The 20,019-nt window shown below is 39.5% G+C and overlaps 1 protein-coding gene across 7 annotated transcripts in view; it reads left to right on the top strand.

Moving 5' to 3' along the window:
* The window catches only part of LOC107392446 (ryanodine receptor 3), a 129,941-nt gene that overhangs the window by 78,718 nt on the left and 31,204 nt on the right, over positions 1 to 20,019 (top strand). For all 7 annotated transcript variants that reach the window (XM_070546664.1, XM_070546666.1, XM_070546663.1 and 4 more), the window contains 27 exons: positions 5,605 to 5,878; positions 5,957 to 6,071; positions 6,504 to 6,636; positions 6,972 to 7,075; positions 7,224 to 7,359; positions 7,465 to 7,651; positions 7,770 to 7,878; positions 8,151 to 8,271; positions 8,756 to 8,925; positions 10,034 to 10,254; positions 10,475 to 10,565; positions 11,593 to 11,733; positions 12,258 to 12,421; positions 12,507 to 12,585; positions 12,907 to 12,996; positions 13,073 to 13,219; positions 14,011 to 14,073; positions 14,224 to 14,299; positions 14,532 to 14,655; positions 16,376 to 16,491; positions 16,568 to 16,635; positions 16,725 to 16,846; positions 16,988 to 17,037; positions 17,982 to 18,042; positions 18,638 to 18,876; positions 19,657 to 19,738; positions 19,825 to 19,955. In XM_070546664.1, the coding sequence (XP_070402765.1) occupies positions 5,605 to 5,878; positions 5,957 to 6,071; positions 6,504 to 6,636; positions 6,972 to 7,075; positions 7,224 to 7,359; positions 7,465 to 7,651; positions 7,770 to 7,878; positions 8,151 to 8,271; positions 8,756 to 8,925; positions 10,034 to 10,254; positions 10,475 to 10,565; positions 11,593 to 11,733; positions 12,258 to 12,421; positions 12,507 to 12,585; positions 12,907 to 12,996; positions 13,073 to 13,219; positions 14,011 to 14,073; positions 14,224 to 14,299; positions 14,532 to 14,655; positions 16,376 to 16,491; positions 16,568 to 16,635; positions 16,725 to 16,846; positions 16,988 to 17,037; positions 17,982 to 18,042; positions 18,638 to 18,876; positions 19,657 to 19,738; positions 19,825 to 19,955 (3,414 nt within the window). The remainder of the gene's footprint in view (positions 1 to 5,604; positions 5,879 to 5,956; positions 6,072 to 6,503; positions 6,637 to 6,971; positions 7,076 to 7,223; positions 7,360 to 7,464; positions 7,652 to 7,769; positions 7,879 to 8,150; positions 8,272 to 8,755; positions 8,926 to 10,033; positions 10,255 to 10,474; positions 10,566 to 11,592; positions 11,734 to 12,257; positions 12,422 to 12,506; positions 12,586 to 12,906; positions 12,997 to 13,072; positions 13,220 to 14,010; positions 14,074 to 14,223; positions 14,300 to 14,531; positions 14,656 to 16,375; positions 16,492 to 16,567; positions 16,636 to 16,724; positions 16,847 to 16,987; positions 17,038 to 17,981; positions 18,043 to 18,637; positions 18,877 to 19,656; positions 19,739 to 19,824; positions 19,956 to 20,019) is intronic.

Below are 20,019 nucleotides of genomic sequence, written 5' to 3'. Positions count from 1 at the left end.
GAAAATATTCAGTAAAGCCGCACCTCATTATAAGCCGCACGGTTCAAAGCGTGGGAAAAAAGTAGCAGCTTATAGTCCGGAAAATACGGTACTTGTTCTTTTTTGAATAAGATCAGTTACTCTGAGTATCACATGCATGCTGAACACAAAAATAGTCCACATCTATTTCCTGGATTTGCTGCAAAAACAGAATAGATGAGGAAATGTTTGGGTCAGGAAAAGCCTCACAGATCAATGACATTTTATTATCCATGGACTCACCCAACTTTGCTTGCGACTGAGAAGTCCGTGTTGATTTTTGCAGCTAGAGCAGCGCTTTTCTCGGCTTATAAAAGCTAGTCGTTAGCATTAGCAACTCCACAACACGGCAGAACTCCTTCAGTTATTTGTAGAAATCAAACATCAAAGTTGCAGATCAAATGAAGGCAGTAGAAGAGTTTTGTTGATGTTCGCTAATGTGAGGTGTGATGTTTGAATTTCTAATAATAATCAGTAAGACTCTAAATTTGGCCATGCAACAACCCCCCCCCCCCCCCCCCCCGCTAACTTCTACTTCCTGAAACATGAGCGTGAGAGCTTTTATCCACAGAAAATGACTTACAAGGCATTCGTACTAGATTACCACCATACCATTGCAGACTAATTAAATTAACAAGTAGATGCCCTCTTCAGTTTTCTTCTTCAAAGTAACGTTATGTCTAACAAGATTTTCGGTCTGAGTGGGGAGTGTTCATGAGTGAAAGTGATTTGTGTATAGTATTTGCTGAGTTGTTGCACATCACACACAGTATGGCCAACACTGGTATATCCGTGATTTTTTTTATCATCAGATGCCTGGTATCTCATGCTTTGAGAATTGGCTGACTACTTAATCCGGTCATGTGATCCAGGCTTAAACTTTACATAATTTGTGATTGATCCAATTTCTTTACTCTATTCAGAAAGAATGACACAACATAGGACTTATTAAATATGTTAAACTATTTAAAAGTTTAAATATCTAAAACCTAAATGATCAAAGTCAAATAGTTTCCCCTAAAATGGCTTCTTAAACAGACTTTACGCTTTGCAATTAAATGTCAAAATCAGTTATTTATTCCTCTGCACTTGTTTGTCTGTTTTTGTACTAAAACTCAATTCACCACAAAGGACAGAATAAACTCAAGACCCTCTTGTTTTGCTTTTATAGTTCCTCAGCCTGTCCTGCATTTGTCCGCGAGTGGCTGTCATGTAGACTGAGTTACTGTGCAGCAGTCATTTCCATTTCAATTTCTTTTCTATTTCATTATGCTAATATAGAGGTTGGAGGAGGAGAGTCACCACAGTGAAGAGCATCTTCTGTCAGCAGAGGGAAAGAAGAGAAATGTACAAAATAAAATAAATAAAGAACATTGGCCCTTGACCTGATTAAACCATATATAAACAGGAAAAAATAATAAAACCAAAAGGAGGAACTCAGGAAAAATAATCCAATCAAACTCTTCTTTTATTGCAGAGCCGGAGTGGTTGCAAAAGCAACGCTCATGTGAAAGACCTTGAGGTGACCGATTGCAAGATATGTTTTTAATGAGTTCATATAAAAATGCACTTCACTTTGTTTTGTTTGCTTTCATTCTGAATTGCAGCTACATCACTTGAGGCTGCTGCACACAGTAGGAGTTTTGTTCATAAGTGATGCCTTTTTCCCCTCATCATCACTAAGTGGCTCTGCTGCAGCAGGAAAAATGAACATCAAACTTCTTTTGTACCAGATAACGGCTTTTATCTGACATAAATGACAATGTTTTGCTGCTTCTGAAACTTATTGTGAAATCCCAGAAATAAATGTAGTTCCCAATTGTCCCACAGGGATTTGGTTTGACTCTGATAGGATGGTTTTAAAACTGTTGCACACAATTCAGACAGACATGCTTCACTCCTAAAAAGAATGCTTGGTGTCATAGCTGTGGAGATCTTTGTTTGTTATAGCGTTAGGGCTGTTGAATTAGCATCATGTTGTTTACATTTGAACTGGAGCAAAACAGAGCATTACATCCTGAATGATAGCGTTAATAAAAATATAAATGATCAAAAATAGGGTTTCTGTTCATCTTGCACTTTGAAGCTGGACCAAATTTTGCTTCTCAGCATGTAAAGATGGCATTTAATCAGAGGCATATATATTAGTGAAAAAAATGCCAAATGAAACATTTTTAACATGTTAAGTCTGTTTTAGTTTGTGTAACATCATCAAGGAATCGGTCGCTTGTCTCTAAAATACATACGATGCATTAAGTGCATTAAAACTAGTCTGAATGCATACGTTTTTGTCCTTGACATCCAGTTAAAGATCGTAGCTCAAAAACATTGTTCAATAAATCAAAAGAAAGTGCCTTTCCTCAAAAATATACCACCACACACTTCTAGTGGCTCGTAATGTGACATTGAGAATGTTTATGCATAAATTGGTTTACTTTATGCTTTTAGCAGTAGCATTTTGCACAGTTTTCTGTAAGAAACAAAATCTTCAAAATGTTTCTATTCAATTGAATTTAGGATAATACACAACTTTTTATAATTTCACTGCTTAGAAGTGCATTTTTTTTGGTGAATCTATTTAGAAATTTGGTGTATGGCAAAGAAACGAGTGAACAAGAGACATAATGTGTTTCGTGCTGCAGCTCCAGTCATAATTTCTCGTTTTTAAAAACCCTGAAGATACAGGCGCCACTGTCATGGCCATTATTTTTATAGAAATGAACTAAAAGGAGAGCACAAGTCTCTTTCCTTCCTGAAAAATGGCTCATCCAGCTATAGCATTTAATGGTGAGACATGACAACTTGTCTTGAAGAAATCGGTGCGTGTTTGTGTGAGACAAGTGTGTGTGTGTGTGTGTGTGTGTGTGTGTGTGTGTGTGTGTGTGTGTGTGTGTGTGCGTGCGCGCGCGCGCGGTCTTATGTCATAAAAGAAGCAGGTTTTTATCTGGGAAACTCTTGACAAGACACATCTGTTTGTTGAAGGGTAAACGTTGGAGAGCTGCGCTCAACACTGAAATATATGGATCGAGAATACGTGTGTGTGTGTGTGTGTGTGTGTGTGTGTGTGATTGTGTGTGTACTTGTTTTTATATATTTAAGTAGACACATTTTGGTTTTAACCTGTAACATGTGGACATTTCCACATTGTGAAGACATTGTGCTGATCCACACAATGCTAAGCACCAGGGGCGGATTAAGGACTGAAGAACATCCAGGGCTTAACACACGCACACACACGCGCGCGCATGACACGCACTAGTCAACATCATATATGTCTTGTACCACATAATTTTTAACCTGAAGCTACATATTAAGCATTTTCAGGGCAGAGTATTGTTCCTGTTTAGTGTTTAGTGTGAGATGATAGTAAATATTCCCTTTCTTTCTCCAACAACTTTACCTGATAAGCTAACTTTAGGCAAACCAGCAGCACAACAAATATTTTCAAATCAGACTCACAAACCTGAGTCAACACCAGTCTCATCAAAGCTGGGGTTCTGTCGCGGTACTTTTGGTCTAAAAAATGTCCTTATGCCCGTCTTCACTCATGCGTTTCAGGCAGACTGCAGAAGAAGCCGGCTGCTGAAGGGCTTCTTCTTCAGTGGTGGAGGCTCAGGCAGGCTGTATACAAACTCCTGCCAGCTGCTCCCTCTCTGTTGGACTTTGGTACTGCATGTTACTTCCGCGATTTAGATCCGGGGCTTTTCATGAAACATCCGGGGCTTCAGCCCAAGTAGCCGGGCCTAACGCCGCCCCTGCTAAGCACCCTAACACTTGGTTTTAGAGGTAGGGTGTGAGTTAGCGTTTAGTTTATGTAGTTTAGGTTAGGGTTAGGAAAAGAACCCCATTGGTTTGGCATAGTGGAAACACTAAAGTTAATGGAAGTCAGTGAAGGTTCACACAAACATATAAATACAAGTATGTGTGTGTACTTTGAATAGACTGCATTAAGAGGACACTGTTTGGATGTTTAACATGAGGACATTTTGAAATGATGGGGACGGCTGGTCCCCAGAATGAAAAATCACCTGATATTTGGTTTCAGAAGTGTGAATAAAATTTTAGTTAGACCAGTAATGGTTGACGGGTACTCACAAGTATAGAAAGATGAGCGTGTGTATGTGTGTGTGTGTGTGTGTGTGTACGTACAGTACATGATTGTGGATTGACATGAGAATCAGGTCTTGTGAAGCATGATGGTTGTGAGGTTAAAGTGTTGCTTCTAATTTTTAAAACAAACTGAAGCTTCACACCTTTTGGTAACGGGCGTGTTTCATATCTGTCATCATTCTGGTTTCATCCCATCAAAAACCACCCAGATATATGGAAGTTTTTCTATCACAACATTGCTGGTGGTTTCTATTTGTACTCTACAGCATATGCCCTCGCCCAAGAAATGTATTGATCAAGTTTAATGAGGCGTTAAGGGTCACCCACTCACAGCATGAACTGTAAAATTACCACACAAGTATTAACCCTTTAGTGGGCATTCTTACCTCACAAATAACACGTATTTCAATAATGTCACAATTTCTTTGAAGGGTTGTGCATATATGGGTTGAGCAGCATAGTTGAGTGCCCATGAATAAACATGCCAAGTCCTCTCTGCCAATGCTAAACACCTTGTTCTGCCCTTGGCTCTTATTTTGGGCTTCTGGTATTCCTTGTGTCTGGTTGGCAGCACCAGTAAGAATAGTCCCTGCTTCAGCAGTCAGTTGGTGTCTGAATAGGGCCACACCATAGAGCCCATGAGCAGCAGGCACGAATAAATAGCCATTATATCTCATTTCTTCTGACTTCAATCATCCAGTCCAATAAATGACATCGAACAAGAGTAGAATGAGCTGTTTGGCAGAGAAGATTTGGCAAGTTTTCATGGTTGCAACCCATTTACTGGACTCTGCTCCTCAACCTACAAATGCATTTTGACTGCCTTTCAAGGGTAAATTAACCAGCTTTTAAACTCTACAAGATTTACAGTCCTAATGGTTTTATTTTACAACCAAATCAACTAAACACAAAATTTGTTACATTTTTGGTTTTCACTTAATTTTATTTTGCATTAAAGACTTTGTGTCAGAAAAGAATCGCCCATAGAATCAAAACCATGTGTGTGTGTGTGTGTGTGTGTGTGTGTGTGTGTGTGTGTGTGTGTGTGTTTGTTCATGGGTCAAAAAGCACAATTAAAAACATTTATTTTCACCTATAAAAATGCAAAGGAAGATTTTCTTCTCCTTCCAAGCCCAATAGCAATGCTTACTCAAGGCTGCTGAAATAGTCTAATGGTGTTTTTCTCTGAAAGATAAACGTCTATTTTCTATCCTATTTGAGAAAATAAAATGTTTTGAATATTTGTTTTTAATTGCTGCACTTTTAAACAAAATTTTATTTTGAAAAGCTGTGAGGTATTAACTGCTGTTTGGATGATATTTGATGTCTTTTTTTGGTGAGTACATAATCTTTTAGGAAACTAATTTGTTAAATCCTTTTTTGGTGTGTGGGTGAGTTTTTTAGGTCAGAAAAATTGCAGCACATAAAAGTATAAAAGGTAAATATTTTGTTAATTGATCTTAACTTTTTTCTTAGCTAACCTGAAGGAGCTCATCTCTCAGACCATGGTCAGCTGGGCTCAAGAGTGCCATATCCAGGATCCAAAACTAGTTCGTAAGATGTTCAGTCTGCTGAGGAGGCAGTATGACAGCATTGGTGAGCTGCTACGGGCCATGAGGAAGACCTACACCATCAGTGCTGCTTCAGTCCAAGACACCATCCACCTGCTGGCCTCCCTTGGTCAGATTAGGTCTCTGCTGTCTGTTCGAATGGGAAAGGAGGAGGAAAAGCTCATGATCGATGGACTTGGGTAAGCTGCTAAATAAAAAGCTAATTCTCAAAGATGATTATTTCCAGTGATCAAAAGTATCTCAATTATCTTTTCCAGTGACATCATGAACAACAAGGTGTTTTACCAGCATCCAAACCTAATGAGAATCCTGGGAATGCACGAGACTGTGATGGAGGTCATGGTTAATGTGCTTGGAGGAGACAAATCTCAGGTTTGAAGACTTCTGCTGTTGCATTCACCTCTGCTGTCAATTAAAAGGGAATGCACAGCGCTCCCAACACCTCCCCTCTAACAAAGCAGACTGTTTGTGAAGTGCCGCTGCAGTTGCCGGCTGTGTATTGATGGTTCTGACAGTGTCTTGGCAGAAGAATGAAAATGGCACCGGGTGACTGCCAGTGTATAAATACGTCAGGTCTTTTATATGTCAACAATAAATGAAGACACGTTCAAGTATTTATAGTCGGAAGCCTGAAATGTGCAGATAAGAGGAACAGCCTCTCAGAATGTTTTTTTAGTGAGTGTTTTCACTTCTGCAATATTAGCAAAGTCAATTAATAACTTATAGATTATGTGCCTTAAAGCCCGAGACACATTTTGTGTTCCTGGGATGCATTCAAGGACAGTTTTGTGTTCCAACTCACAGGAAATTGCATTCCCTAAAATGGTGGCCAGCTGTTGTCGCTTCCTGTGCTACTTCTGCCGGATCAGCCGCCAGAACCAGAAAGCCATGTTCGACCACCTCAGCTACCTGCTGGAGAATAGCAGTGTGGGTTTAGGTGGGTGCAGCTCTGCTTCTTATCGTGGATAATGGTTAATAATTCACTGATCAAAGTAAACACTTTTTCTTTTTAACGACATAATGAAAACAATGTATGACAGTTAAACTCTATTAAAAAGTAGTAAATAATCACATTATCTAATTTAAGTATTTCCGTACAACCTGTTGAAGCTTTTTGACCAAACAGGTTTAGGGTTTAGGGTTCAACAAATCCGTTGCTTGTTAAATTTTAAAACGTGAAAACACCGCCCCCTGCTGGTAGAGGTTAATTTGCATCAGCATTTAACGGCACCAGCTGCTGTTTGCTGACTTGAGGAGTGCTTTGTGTTGCAGCTTCACCATCCATGAGGGGCTCCACTCCTCTCGATGTTGCAGCTTCCTCTGTGATGGACAACAACGGGTTGGCTTTGGCTCTGGAAGAACCAGACCTGGATAAGGTTAATGTGTATTAAATGCATTCTGCTCGATTAAAAAGAATGCCAAATTGTTATTGAAGATCAGTGCAAACAGAAAAAGCTTTATGCATAGATTAATTTAAACTGTCTATGGGTATTATGTGAATTATTCTGTATAAATCACCTGCAGGTGGTCACATACTTGGCTGGATGTGGTCTCCAGAGTTGTCCGATGCTTCTGGCTAAAGGTTACCCTGACATTGGCTGGGACCCCATAGAAGGAGAGCGATATCTGTCCTTCTTGCGCTTTGCTGTTTTTGTCAATGGTATGGCAGTACCTACCCTCCAGTTGATCCGGCTTTACCCTCTTACTTAGTTTTGTTTTATTTTACATTTCCATACACTCATATGGTTTTGTTTTCGTGTTCAAGGAGAGAGCGTAGAGGAGAATTCCAGCGTTGTGGTCAAGCTGCTCATCCGTCGCCCAGAATGTTTTGGACCGGCCCTCAGAGGAGAAGGAGGACACGGTCTGCTGGCTGCTATGAAGGAAGCTATTAAGATCTCTGAGACACCTGCTCTGGACCTGCCAGGCTCTGTGCAGCAAGTCAGCTCTGATCTGTAAGGCAGAATTTAAGCATCATTAAAATGAGCCATTGGCCTGTTTTTGTGTGCACTTTTCCAAGGTAATTTGAAAAAGATAAGAAAAAAAACATATTTTTCTGTTTCTCTCTGGCAGATCTGCTGATGGTGATGATGAGGAGGAGGTGGTCCATATGGGCAATGCTATTATGTCTTTCTACTCTGCACTCATTGACCTTTTGGGACGCTGTGCCCCTGAGATGCATGTATGCACATTTAACAGTGCCTTGCTAGCACTTTTGAAGTGTTCCTGGCTCTTAAAACCACAATTGTCTTCTTGTTGTTGAATATAAGAAGCTTTGGGTTTCTAATGTACCCAAATATCTGTATTGTCTCCAACCTGCATTCCTACGTAATTCAGGAATGATGTAATGGCCACGGAGAAATAGTTTGTTTTGAGAAAAGCTGGTTTAACACATCGAAAGCAAAGACTCACACCTTTGAATTAGAAGCAATAGTTTGATCTTTTTCATTTCAGCTCATAAACAAGGGAAAAGGTGAAGCTCTACGTATTCGAGCCATCCTGCGTTCTCTGGTTCCCACTGAAGATCTTGTGGGAATTATAAGCATACCCCTGAAAATGCCTGTTGTCAACAAAGGTAGCAGTACAAATTTATATTTACATCAGATGTATATTTGGACGTCACATTGTGGCATTTAGCTCATATTAGAGGGTAACAATGCAGTGCACATTTTATGCAAAGCACAAAGTTATTGATTTGATCCTCTGCTCACACAGTTTTAATCAGCACCATGCTTTACTGCTCACAGCTCTGAGTAAGCTCGACGATTCCTCCAGTGAGCCGTCTTGCTATTGATTGATCAGCATAAGCATGCGAGCATGTCAAACTTGGCTCCTTAATTCGATGCTGCAAACATCGCTACCCAAGCTCTGTCAGCAAGCCAAAGAAGAAAACAGTCGAGAAGAAAATAGCTGCATAATGAATACACACGGCTCCCATAATCAGATAAGACTTGCCATAATGTGCTGCACGCATCACCCTGTGTGTTTCACCACCTCACACCTGCTTGGATCAGGCTGTTAAAATGTTATGTCTTGCTTTGTGGTCTGATTTCTCTCAGATGGATCAGTGACTGAGCCAGACATGTCCGCCAGCTTCTGTCCAGACCACAAAGCCCCCATGGTGCTGTTTTTAGACCGGGTTTATGGAATAGAAGACCAAGGCTTTCTGCTACATCTGCTGGAAGTGGGCTTCCTCCCTGACCTAAGGGCGGCTACCTCCATGGATACGGTAATTAGAGCTGACAACAGCACGGAGGTGCAGCAACAAATAGCCAGAGATACAGGATCTGTTACATGAGAGTGTGTCATTAGGTGGTGGTTTTAGTTTCACCTATTGAATTAGGAGGTATTTATAGGTGGAATATTAATGAAAACCTGCGGTTGTATAAGTTCACTAACCACAACTACATCATTATAAAGGAGTCCTGAATGCTTGAAAAGATTAATCAGGCTAATAGAGCTGGGAGCTTTTCTGGATGATACATTCTGAGTAGATTTTGTAAAAAAAAAAAAAAAAAAAAACCATCCTGCTTGTCTTAAAGAGCTGCTGTTGCATAATCAATAGTGCAAAACAAGCAAATGCATTTCAAAAATTTTTATATAAAATGCAAACTTTTGTTTAACCTTTTGACACCAAAATAGACAAAAACTACAAAAATGTCTCCTTTGCATTTTTATTCAGTTGTTTTCAAACAAACTCAAATATCTCAAAAACGATCTTGGATCTGTCATATTTGGACATTTTGAATGAGTGGAGAAGTAGTTGAAGAGTTTCATGGCTAATATGTATATGTAATGTAAATGTTGTGTCATTAAACGCATAATGGCGGGTCATTTATATTACATTTGAATCCCAATATTGGTTAATAACATTGGACATCTCTAGTTTATTAGTGTTTTCTGGGGAGCTGAGAGGTGTAATTCGGTTATACTGAGAGCTCCGCTTTGACTGTGAGCTCAGTTATTTTATTCTATTTCGTTTTTAAACAGCAAAAGAGGCTCTTAGGAGAAGCTTGGCTATCTAATGGGACTCACTTTTTATTTAGCGACCCCTAAGGCTGCTGTCTGACCTGGTCAGGAGTATTATTGTGACGACACCTAAAGTTAAAATAAACTGAGGAAATAATTCCTTCCATCAGGCAGCAAACAGCTCTGTTTAAATGGATAGATCCTCAGTTTCATTCACTCACTTTTGTATCAGTCAGAGATCCTTACACACAGCTTTTAGCTATTTTCTTTTAACAACCTGATGTCCTTTCCCAAACACAAAACTCTGCAGTTTCATTGCAAGTGTAGATAACGCTGCACGTGCCTCATGTAATGTATTTTGTCTATAGGAGGGTTTGTGCACCACGGAGACAGCCCTGGGTATGAACCGATACATCGGTACGGCCATGCTGCCGCTCCTCACCCGCTGCGCCCCTCTGTTTGCTGGCACTGAGCACTACGCCACCCTCATTGACTCCACCCTGCACACCATCTACCGGCTCTCTAAAGGCCGGTCGCTGACCAAGGCTCAGAGAGATGCCATTGAGGAGTGCTTGCTGTCCATTTGCAAGTATGAAAGTTGTAATTTAGGGTTAAAATAGACGTCATCCACTTAAAAAATGTATTTTACATCGCATGAATTAGAAATAACCGTATTTTATTTAAACTTTCTAGAACGTTTAAAGTTAGCTCCGAGTGAAAGATCCCGTTAAATCAGAGTGAAAAACTTGACTCAGAATTTGAAAATGCTCGAGGAAGCAGCACTCTCATCTCCTTACTCTAATCTGCAGGCACCTTCGTCCCTCCATGCTGCAGCAGCTCTTGCGCCGACTCGTCTTTGACGTGCCCTTGCTGACTGAATACTGCAAGATGCCTCTGAGGGTTGGCAGCAATTTATTTCTTTATTTTAAAAACCCCTTTTTGGATCTTTGATCTCTTTTATCTTCAGTGTTTCCACCTGTCTGACATAGTTTAAGGCTTTCTTTTCCCACGTATATTTGAATTTTGCTTATTGTGTTTTTCTTGTATTTCTGACACAATCTCAACTTCATAGTTGAAATGTATTCTCTTAGTTTGCTGAATTACCTGCTTAGTGGGAGTTGGAAGTAACACACTTTTAGTGGTAAAAATTAGATGCATGAATTGGGCATGGAGGAGATAAAGTATCGGACGGTGATTACTGGCCTGTTGACTCCATCGCTCCTCTCCATCTAACAGGTTGCTGGAAAGAAATGCTGGTGATGTAATAAACTGTGACCAGCCTGTAAAGATATAGAAACATTTGTTTTTTATTGCATCTCTATCCATAGATGTTTACATGTATGATCTTACTGCAGATGTGCAACTGGACACAGCATTTGAGCCTTAATTACTAGAGTCTAAATATTAATAATAAAATACACATAATGCAGCCCGTATTACAATGTCTACAAGACATCCAGGGGATTTATGTTTATGTTTACTTATTTGGCAGATGCTTTTATCCAAAGCGACTTACAATTTATAGCCTATAGGGCATGTTGTGATCTGTGGGGGGAACCGGAGTACCCGGAGGAAACCCACGCATGCATGAGGAGAACACGCAACTCCACGCAGAAAGGCCGCAGCCGAGTTTTGAACCTGCAACCTTCGTGCTGCGAGGCAACAGTGCTAACCACTGCGCCACCATGCTTGCACTGTGCCATGGGATTTGGCACTTTGCAGCTTTTGTTGTTTTTAAAGTAAAGTTGACATCAACAACCAAAATGTTGTTTGCTTATTATTTGTTGTTTGATCATTATTGTTGATTTTTTCAATATATTTACCTACAACTGTACCATGTTCAGCGCTTTGGGCTTCCTGACAGGGTTGCGGAAGGTGCTTTATAAATAAAGCTTTGATTTGATTTGATTTGATTTTGCTTGTCCAGCTGCTGACCAACCACTACGAGCAGAACTGGAAGTACTACTGCCTCCCATCGGGCTGGGGCAGCTTCGGCACAGCATCTGAAGATGAACTGCTTCTCACCAAAAGGATCTTCTGGGGAGTTTTTGACTCTTTATCCCAAAGGGTGAGGCAACTTGTCATTTAGTTATAATGTAATTTCTGTAACACACCTGATGTTCTTACTTCTTCTTAATGAAGAGCGTAAACAAAGAAACTCTGCAGATCAAGCGCAGCTCAATAAAACAAAATCACAGAATTCATTGCATTCTTTTATAAACTCATTTAGACAAACACCTTATTAGCATGTCAGATAGCTGGACTCAGCACATCTCACTAAATGGCCGCTCACAAAGGCAGGTCCATCCAAAGAGTTGGGCTGAACGCATCAATACCTGGACAGCCATCGTCGATCCAATTCGTAGCATCCTAGTTTCTCAGCCTTTTGAATAATTCTCCATTAGCGTCTCTTCCCCTGGTCGCTGTAGAGGCTGCACGACTTTATCTCGATCCAACTTAAATTGGCATTGAAACACATTACTTAATTAGTTAAGTAAAACTTCCTTTTTTTTTTTTTAGAATTGCCACATAACAGCATTTGAAGAGATAAATTGCACATTCAAATCCAGCTTTCTTGCTCTCTTCATGCAGAAGTATGACCCAGAGTTGTTCAAGATGGCCATGCCTTGTCTCAGTGCCATTGCTGGGGCTTTGCCTCCGGACTACGTGGATGCCTCTATCAGTGCAGCTATTGAGAAACCGGTTTCTGTCGATGCTCAGGGAAACTTTGACCCTAAACCCATCAGTACCTTGAAGTATGCAATTTTAAAGCCTGGAATTATAATTCACTTAATGTGCAACACAACTTTGTATAGTAATTGTCACTTTTTTTCTCCTTAGTGTTGTTTTGCCAGAAAAGCTTGAACATTTTGCCAACAAATATGCAGAGCATTGCCATGAGAAATGGTCTGCAGAAAAGGTAACTGCAGAATTACAACCAGGGGTATTAAAAAGTCTCTAAACAAAGAAATACTCAACAGAACAGTTGTTAAAATGCATTTTGGCCAAATGAGAGTGGAGGGAAAACATTTTCATTGCAAAAATTTAGTTGATTTGTTTTGTTGTAACTAAAGGTGGTTTTCTTGATATAAATTATGTAGTAATGGTTTCTACTTAGACTTTGTTACATGTGTCAAAATGTTTGACACAAGCTCATCGAGAAGCAAATACATAAAAAATGCTGTACGATCAGTTTTTTAATCAGAAACAGACTCAGTTCTTGTGGTTTACTTGAGTGCAGGTGCTGCTCGGGTGGAAATATGGCGACTGTATGGACGAGAAGGCGAAGACTCATCCTCAGCTCAGGACTTATAAAGGCCTGACAGAAAAGGTCGAATACAGCACGGCACACTAGAGAGATACATTCTTTAAAGTTTATACTCTGATCTCAATTTGTGTCACTCCAGGAGAAGGAGATCTACAGATTGCCAGTTAGGGAGTCGTTGAAGAGCATGATGGCGATGGGCTGGAGCGTCGACCGAACAAAGGATGGAGAGAGCATGTCTCAACAGAGGGAGAGTGAAAAACTGAGAAAAATATCTCAAGTTTCTCAAGTAAAGTTCCGAGATTAGTTTTTATCAGCAATAAAGTTAGAAACAAATTTTTACTCACCAACTTATTAAGCTAGAGCAATAATAGCTTGTTGTTAAAATATTTAAAATGCATTTGGGTTGAACTTCAGTAACCAGCATGAATTTATGATGTTTTTTGTTTATCTTTTTTCGAACTTTGTGTTTCTTGGACAGGGAGCCTTTTTTGATTCAATCAAAATGTTTGATCTTTGTATATTATTAATCATCATCAGTTAAAAAGTACTCAACATTTTTTATTTTATTTTATCAAACTGTTGGTCGGAACTTTGGCTACATTTATGTAACAAAAAATACTGCTGTATTTTTTTATTTATCGTTTAAAATTTTTATATTTTATGTAGCTGTTGCAAACACAAGGAAGTAAATGAATTTGCCTGAAATTGCTTTTTGCTTGTAAATTTGAAATAGCATAAAAATATGTACCTACCAATACTTCTGATTAAGACCACTCTTTAGAAACGTCAAGGAATGTTGGTATTTGTTTTTTCACAAATTTGTCTTAGAAAATGCAGTTATTTCCATAATATTTTCAGTTTTAAATAATTTTGCTTCATATTCCAGTAAATACACACCTGTTTTTACATCACAGACTATAGAGAGTTTATCACACTTTTTTCAGTACTTGTTTGCAGTCATTGTGTTGCCAATCTCACACCAAAATAGATTACTTCAGGTGCTGAGTAATCTGCGTATAAACATTATTAGCTTGGAAAAATCATGATAACAAAATGTTTGTTTGTTTCCGTTTCCAGGCCAACGGCTTCAATCCTAGCCCAATAGACACAAGCAATGTAGTTCTTTCCAGAGAATTGCAGGTAACACAACTTTTACCTTTTATTTTCTTCACTTCCTTTAAACAAAAAAAGCTCTCAGATGCATGTGAGATCAAAGACTTGAATGTGAATGAGCCCTGTGGGCTGGATGTGCTCCTCAGTGAGTTTGTCCCTTTTTGTCCCTGATCCAAGGGGATGATGGAGGTAATGGCTGAGAATTACCATAACATCTGGGCCAAGAAGAAAAAAAGTGACCTTGGAAGCCGAGGTGAATCTCAAATGAAGCACTTCTGCACAAAGGCACCAACCAAACAGAGAAAAACACTGTTTATGCACACAAGTGGGTGGATTATGTTGCGGTGTTTCAATGTGCTTGAGACCCTTGCTGGTCTTGACTAAATGGGTTCAGCTGAGAGGTGCTTCCACTGCGCCACATCTCAGACACTCAAAAAAAAAAGAGAGCAAATCATGTCTGAACACAGCGTTGTTTGTGGTTTCAGGTGGAGGAACACACCCCCTGTTGGTGCCCTATGACACACTGACAGCCAAAGAGAAGGCCCGCGACCGAGAGAAGGCTCAAGACCTTTTTCGCTTCCTGCAAATTAACGGCTATACCATCACAAGGTCAGTGCACAGAGCGTATGTCACTGATGTGATGTCAAAGATCACGTTCACTGAGAAGCCATTTTTTAATTTGTTATTTTTGAAAAATGATTGGTTACTCTGAGTTCGACATGCAGGCTTAACGTGAAAATAGTCTTCTACCGCTATTCTCTGCATTATTGAACGACCAGTTACTGCAACATTTCTCTCTATTCTGGAATATGGAGACCTTTTGTATATGAATGCCTCAGCACTGTGTCTTGTTGAAAATTGATGTGGTTTATCATGCCTCACTGAGGTTTATTACTAAATGTAGACCACTGACCCATCACTGTGAATTGTCTTCTCGAGTGGGATGGCCTTCTTTGTCACCAGGAGGTTGGGACATTGGTACACCTTCATTAATAAGGTCATGCTTGGATTACTACTCACCTACATCTGTAACTTAATCTGACAGAGAAGTGTAACTTCTACAGTCTGTGTGCAAATGATCAATAGTTACATTATGTTCCATTTGCTCGCACCAAACTGGACGAAAAGGCTTTTGTTCACTCTGCTCCTTCTGCATGGAACAGGCTGCAGGTAAACTGGAAATTAACTGAGTTTATCTCCTTGAATACATTTAAAACCAGACTGAGAACCCTTGAGACAGATTCCCTGTGTTGTAATTGCCTTCTGCAATTTTGTACATAGCATGTCTTTGTAACAAAAACATTTTGTAAATGTAACATTTGCCACCTCTTGGCCAGGACTCCCTTGAAAATGAGGTTTTTAATCTCAGCGGGACCTTCCTGGTCAGATAAAGAATAAATAAAACAAATAAATAAATAAATTAGTCGCTGATAGTAAATAGATGAGGAAACCCTTGGGTTAGAAAAGTCATTGAAATTAGCACATCATAATGTCAAATCAGCATTCATGGACTCACACATGTTTGCTGTTTTAGCATCCAGGAGAAAGTAGAGCACGTCTTGGCTAGTAGAAGCTAACTGTTAGCATTAGCAGCTCCATAACATGGTAGAACTCCTTCAGGTTTGAGTTATTTGTGGAGTAAAACATCAATGTTTAAAAGCAAACAGAGTCGGTGGTGGAGTTGTGTTGCTGGTAGCCAATCAGAAGCGAGATGTCTGAACAAATGGTAAATAGCCTCCATTTGACATCGCACCTTCTAAAGTCCTGGAACCCCTCAAGGTGCCTTACAACACAATCAGTCATTCACCCAGTCACACACACACATTCACACACTGGTGGGGATGAGCTATGATGTAGCCACAGTTGCCCTGGGGCACACTGACAGAGGTGAGGCTGCCGAGCACTGGCGCCACCGATCCCTCCGACCACCACCAGCAGGCAAGGAGTGTTTAGTGTCTTGCCCAAGGACACAATGACAGTGACAAACTGAGCGGGGTTCGAACCTGCAACCTTCCAATTATAGGGCGAGCAGTTATCTCCTGTTCCACTGTCACCCCATATCAGGAAATAAGACTCCAGATCCTGCCGTCTTCCACTCCCCTCAGCTCTGGCTCCTGAAACAGGAACGCCAGAGCTTTTCTCCCACAGAAATGGACTTAAGGCATTCATTTATACTAGACTCCACTACAAATGTGTTGAAAAACCAAGTGAACTTAATCTTTAATGTCTTGACAGCCATCAGTAGATGCTTTTTAAATACTCTTCAAAGCCAGTATTTTGGTATCAGTAATTTTATTTACAGATAAGTGGTTTCTTTTTTATTCTGTAGAGGTTTGAAGGGCTTAGAGCAGGACTCGTCCTCCATGGAAAAAAGGTTTGCCTATAAATTTCTCAAGAAACTTCTGAAATATGTCGACTCAGCCCAAGAGTTTATCTCCCACTTAGGTAAGCTGTTGCAACATGAGATTAAAAGAGGCTTACCCTGAAGTTAGCTTGCAGTAAACATCTTTTCTCAATCCAGAGGCTATGGCTGCTAGCGGGAAAACAGACAGGTCTCCTCACGAACAGGAAATCAAGTTTTTTGCCAAAGTAAGCAAATACAACCAAACATATTTAAAGGGATATAATTATTTTATCCGAGCTGATGCAATCTAAAGGCCATTGTTTCTCTCTGTCAGGTTCTTCTCCCTCTCATCGATCAGTACTTCAAGAACCACTCTCTGTACTTCCTCTCCTCCCCAAACAAAAACCTCAGCAGCAGTGGTTATGCCTCTAACAAGGAGAAGGAAATGGTCACCAGGTAGCAATTCCCACATTTCAGCTGTGCAACTTGTTAAAGTTTTTCTGCTTCAAATCCATAACTCCCTATTTCTAATAATCTATTCAAACCTTTACTGTCATTTTAAAATTTCCTCTCTGTTTTCATTCCTCACGTCTTCAGCTTGTTTTGTAAACTGGCAGCTCTTGTCAGACATAGGATTTCACTCTTTGGTAAGATGATGATTTCTTATAGATTATCATTCGTATGAAATGTCTATGTGCAAATCTGCAAAGAATTATTCCATGTTTTGGAAATGTTTTTTATTGCACTCAAATGGTCTTGATGGCTGTAATGTAGCACACTGTGAAGTAACAGAGTGGATACAATCAGAGGTTAATTTGGAGGAGACATATTATGCAAAACATACCTTTTGCATCCTTTCTGCTGCCATGCGGGCTTCTACTGCCACTATAAACACTTCAAACGTGAAAAAAAACATCTATACGTTTTCTGCCAGTGTTTGGTTTTAGGAATTTTGTGTCTAAAACAAGCCGTTTTAAAGAGTCCTGATTTCTGACATCACAAACAGGAAATGAGCTTCAGCAAATTAGCATGGAATGCCCCTTTTACATCTTCTTATGTCCAGGTAGAAGAAATGCAGCTCTTCTCCAAGCCCCCTGGATAGCTCCAGAATATTATCTTAAAGTGTTTTCATGGCCATGAAAGGGCTCATTCTGGAAGGTCCTGAAACTCTCATGAATAAAACTGCTGAAATAGATTTTTTAAAGGGATTGCAAAAACTTTCATAAACATGTTTTCTATAAACCATAGAACTATTATTACTTAAGAAAAAGATCATACCGTGTCTCCTAATCAGTCTGAAATGTTAAAAGTGAATAACAGAAAAATGCAAAGAAACTTGATTGATCAAAAAGATGAGCAGGGAGCATATTTAAAAATAATAACAATAATCAAAACAATTGGAGAAATAGATTTAACTGGGGCATTTTTTCCTCTCAAAATGGTAATGATTAAATCTGAGCTTAAAACAGCCATTTTAACAATGTTAATTTGGGTTATTGACTCTGACTACTGTAACATTATTTCCTTGTTGGCTGAAGCAAATTGATGGAAATTGTCCCAGGTTGATTTTTATGTGTTTGGTGTTTTTCAGGGAGTGATTCCACCACCATGGTCAGCTGTCTGCACATTCTGGCACACACTCTGGACACCAGGTGGGTGAAAATTAGGTTGAGCCTAGAAAACACAAAAAAAAAAAATCTGGAGGCTTTTGAGATTTTTCAAACAGGAAGAGAACAACAGTGCCACCAGTTTGATGATTGTAGTTAAATACAAATCACTAAATGGGCCTGTGACGTACTCTGGATCCTATATAGAAACATATTTGTTATGTTTTCTTTAAGCAGTCATAATTCTTATGGGAAGCAGTGGCATTAACTCAGCCAGTCCCCCTGGCATTTAAAGAGGCAGCCTCCATTTCATGCAGCACATGTTGCCCGAGGATTTTGTTGCTCTTTAGAGACTGTTCTATTTATTAATGCAGCTCACACATAATAAGGCTAAATTAGCAATGCATAATGGTGTCTTGTGTTGAGGAGCTGCAGCTGATGCCTGGGGACTGTTTCTCTCTCCTTTTATGACACATCAAGGCTTAACAATAGGAATTCATTAACTAGTGGTTTGAACAGTGAATTGCTGAAAATGCACCTAGTCTTAAGGAGTAATTACATGTATGCATATCTATTGTTTTTTTGCACATTTATTTATTTGCTTATGGTCATTTTTTACTCCTCTCTTTTCCCTAAACAGGACCGTGATGAAGTCAGGCTCGGAGCAGGTGAGGGTGGGGCTGAGGACATTCTTTGAGAATGCAGCGGAGGACTTGGAGAAGACATTTGAGAACCTAAAGCTGGGGAAGTTCACTCACTCCCGCTCGCAGATGAAAGGAGTGTCACAGAACATCAACTACACCACGGCGGCTCTGCTCCCCATCCTAACCGCTCTGTTTGAACACATCACTCAGCATCACTTTGGAGTAGACCTGCTTTGTAAGTCATGACTCAGAAGGGTGACTGTTTAAAGTTGATGTTTGAGAGACTGCAAAAAAAAAAAAACTGTCAAGTTTGTAGCAATTGCACAATTTGTGCTTCAGAAAAACAGTTAAGCTTCAATATTGTTTATGTATAAGGAAACTTTCATCTTCATAAGTAGGATTTATGTGCTTTAAACTTGACCACATGTTTTAAAAAAGCTTCATGAAATGTTTTTAAAGGTTGAATTTTATTCATGTGTGTTCTGATCTAGGGGAAAGTAAGAAACAAAGAAAAAAAATCTAAATTAAAATATAATTAAATCCAAAAAACTAAGGAAAATTAATGCATAATTAAAAGCAAAAAGGTTCCTTAAGCAAAAAACATCATTAAAAAATATATATATCAAGAAACAAGTAAATAAAACCCCAAAAGACCATGAATACCCTTTAAAACAAATGAAGATCATGGAGATCATCGAGACAAATGCCAAAACACAACAGCATAATATCAGGAGACATGTTAACAGAGGTTCATGAGGTGCTGAGGCGTGTCTGGACCGTTGGAGGGGTGGGGTTTATCTGCCTCCTAAAGTAAAGACAAATTTCAGCATGGTCATGTAAACAAAGTGGCTGGCAAATAGGTGAAACCGATCAAAAGTTTCAAAGAAAAAAATACTTAATACAAAATATTACATGTTCTTGCAAACAAATTACAAAAAGTAGTTGGCAGCATTTTTTCTGTATAGCTAGAGTTGTTTCAGATACATTATTTATTTTTTTGTCTTTTATTTCCAAGTGGATGATGTCCAAGTGTCTTGTTATCGGATCTTAACCAGCCTCTATGCGCTGGGCACTGGGAAAAACATCTATGTGGAGAGGTATCCTCAGTTTAAATGCTTTACTGACCAATAAAAGCTCAGCAAAAGGAAGTCATTGCATTATATTTTAAATTTGTGTCCCTAAGGCAGCTTCCAGCTCTTGGTCAGTGTCTGGCCACGCTGGCTGGGGCCATGCCCGTAGCCTTTCTGGAGCCGAAGCTTAACACGCACAACCCCTGCTCCGTTTTTAACACCAAGAGTGCCCGAGAACGAGGCGGTGAGTCACATATAATTACATACAAATAAAAAGCAAGCGGAGTAAATTTAAATAAATTCTTCCC

Source organism: Nothobranchius furzeri, chromosome 18, assembly GCF_043380555.1.
Source record: "Nothobranchius furzeri strain GRZ-AD chromosome 18, NfurGRZ-RIMD1, whole genome shotgun sequence".
Lineage (NCBI taxonomy): Eukaryota > Metazoa > Chordata > Actinopteri > Cyprinodontiformes > Nothobranchiidae > Nothobranchius > Nothobranchius furzeri.
This window is presented reverse-complemented; position numbering and strand designations above follow the sequence as displayed.